Source organism: Quercus suber, unplaced genomic scaffold (genome assembly GCF_002906115.3).
Source record: "Quercus suber isolate HL8 unplaced genomic scaffold, Cork oak 2.0 scaffold_218, whole genome shotgun sequence".
In the NCBI taxonomy this organism is placed as follows: domain Eukaryota; kingdom Viridiplantae; phylum Streptophyta; class Magnoliopsida; order Fagales; family Fagaceae; genus Quercus; species Quercus suber.
In genome coordinates, this window is record NW_027069676.1 from 1076192 (window position 1) to 1078751 (window position 2560).

Genomic DNA, 2560 nt, shown 5'->3' on the forward strand with positions numbered 1-2560 from the left:
ATAAGATTAGATTTTGGGTTATAGATTAGTGATTTTCCAAAGCAAATTTATGTTCTTAAAAATGAGTCAAATTAAAAAAAATAAAATTATAAATAGGAAAATAAGCCATATAATTATTTGTTTTTATGTATTTTCACGAAAGATAATGTAGTTTTTACTCTTATTCAAATAAAATTGTATTTTTATTAATCTTCGTTTTTCTTAAAATATTCCTTAAATAATCAAGTGGCAACTCCAAATATAAAATTCTTAATCTGGGGGGTAAAGTTTCTCACAATGATATGGAATTTTTTATAGAGTACAAGGAAGACCATTATTTACATTTGGAAATTAGCATTACATAGAATTGTGTTTGTGAGTAGTTATTGGGCTTTGAAATATAAATCTTGTAGCCTGTATGAGATTTTTATACGTGATAGAACTAATGAATAAAACTTATGTATAGATTCTTAAGTTTTATACCTTAGATTTCCTAATTAAATCCAAACATATAATTCCTTTGAAACTAGTTCTACGTGAGAAAGATAATACAATTTATGTAGTATTGGTTTAAATTGTAGCCTATACACAACAAAGTTGAGCAAGCTCAACAGTTTAATTAAAAATGTTATTTACTATTGGGGAATTTTTTTTTTTTCCACTCTAATACATATTGACTATTTCACATACATATTCATAATTGGTGTACAAATGTCCACATTTTAACATATAGAAGTGGATTTGAAAAATATAAGATGTGAAATGTCCCCAATTGTGTACCCCATACACTGTAAATCTAACCAACGGAAAGAATAACTAACTAATAACAGAATTAATTAGATGGCTAACCTATAAGATGACTACAGCTAGACTAATCACCCATGTGCACTGCACGTGTCACAACAAACTTTGCTAACCAATATTACATAGGAAATACGACAAGTAGCACAAGTACACGGACTAACTAAATGATTGCAGCTTATGCAGTATAATTCAAACTGCATCTATATATGTTGATCTGTGTGTGCTTCCTTTAGCTTGTTTTTCTGAGAGAGCGTTCCCAAACAAAAGTGAACCCATTTTTCAGTTATTATTCGTTATACACGAGAGAGAGAGAGAGAGAGAGAGAGAGAGAGAGGTCGTCTTGTCACGATCTTTTGCTAAAGAAACTTCCAAGATTCACCATGAAGATAATTTCCGAGAAAGATTTTCCACAAGATTCATCCATCAACATGGAAGTCGATGACGACTATGATGATACACCAGAAGAAAATACAGGGGAGAATTGTGCACATCTACGTGTTTTTAGAGGGAAGTGTGTCAGCTGTAAGAGGCTGGCATTCAAGTACGTTCATGAGGGTATGCGGTTGTTGTGGGTTACCAAAGATGAAATGGAACGGATTCGGAAGGTAGAGTCTGCGAAATTGTTACAAGATAAGAAGATGGTCTTGGTTCTTGATCTAGATCAAACTCTGATTCATTCAACAAAAAAAGAAAGATATCTGAGAACCCCTCAAGAACTCTTGCAAAATAACTTAAAGCATAGCCTATTCCGTCTGAGTCAACCTTGGGAAATGATAATGGTCAAGTTGAGACCTTCCGTTCACACTTTTCTGAAAGAAGCAAGTGCTATGTTTGATATTTACATGTGTACAATGAGTACACGAAGTTATGCGTTGCAAATTGCTGAGCTTCTTGACCCTGAAAGCGTTTACTTCAAGTCAATCATTACACGTGAAGATTTACTTGAAACAAGCGAAAAGAATCTTTATCATGTGCTAAGGGAGGAACGCATGGTTCTTATTATTGATGATACCATAAGCATGTGGAGTGAGCATGAATTAAACTTGATTCATATTAAGAAGTATCATTACTTTGATTCAGATCATGACTGGAGTGTTGTATCTCTCTCTGCATTGGGCACTGATGAAGGTGAGACCACTGGTAAGCTCACCACCGTTCTTCAACAACTTAAACTAATACACAGACTGTTTTTCAACCCAAAATTTGAAGGTGGACTACAGGATAGAGATGTTAGAGACATACTTGATCGCCTTAGTGTTCTCCAAGGGTGTACATTATCCTTCAAACATATTTTCCCTTCTGATTTTAGGCCCGAAAATTCACGTCTGTGGTTGATGGCAGAGGAGTTAGGGGCCAAAGTTTCTATGGATAATTTGATAAACCCCATCACACATGTGGTCACTTGGTTTGCCACCGCGGAGGAGTTTCAGGGGGCCGAGAGGGAAGAAATTATTTTAGTCCATCCAAAGTGGTTACGTGCTTGCTACATTGCATCAGAAAGGGTATCTGAAAAAAAGTATCTGATTAATCCGAAAGATTCAAGTTGAGATGATCTTTGTTCACTTCTATTAACAGAACAGGTATAATTCCTTTTTTTTTTTTTTTTTGGTTAAAAGTTCTTTGCAGTTAGTGAAATAGGGGTTTTTTTTTTATTTTTATTTTTTAATATCCTAGACAAAGAAANCGGTCTGATCCAAGAATCCAAGATACAAGCGCCAACAATTTTAATGGTTCTAGAATCGAATGAGGTCTTGAGGATACAAGAACATTTCAAGGT

General features: G+C 34.3%; 1 protein-coding gene across 1 annotated transcript; it reads left to right on the forward strand.

The window, feature by feature from the left end:
- Positions 1 to 1163: 1163 nt before the first annotated feature.
- LOC111991961 (RNA polymerase II C-terminal domain phosphatase-like 4) lies at positions 1164 to 2330 on the forward strand. Its single transcript, XM_024023767.1, has one exon. The coding sequence runs from the start codon at positions 1164 to 1166 to the stop codon at positions 2328 to 2330; it is 1167 nt and encodes a 388-aa protein (XP_023879535.1).
- Positions 2331 to 2560: the final 230 nt, after the last annotated feature.

What these genes read in the sequence shown, in the direction of transcription:
- LOC111991961 (XM_024023767.1), top strand. Translation starts at nt 1,164, where the DNA reads ATGAAGATAATTTCCGAGAAAGATTTTCCACAAGATTCATCCATCAAC.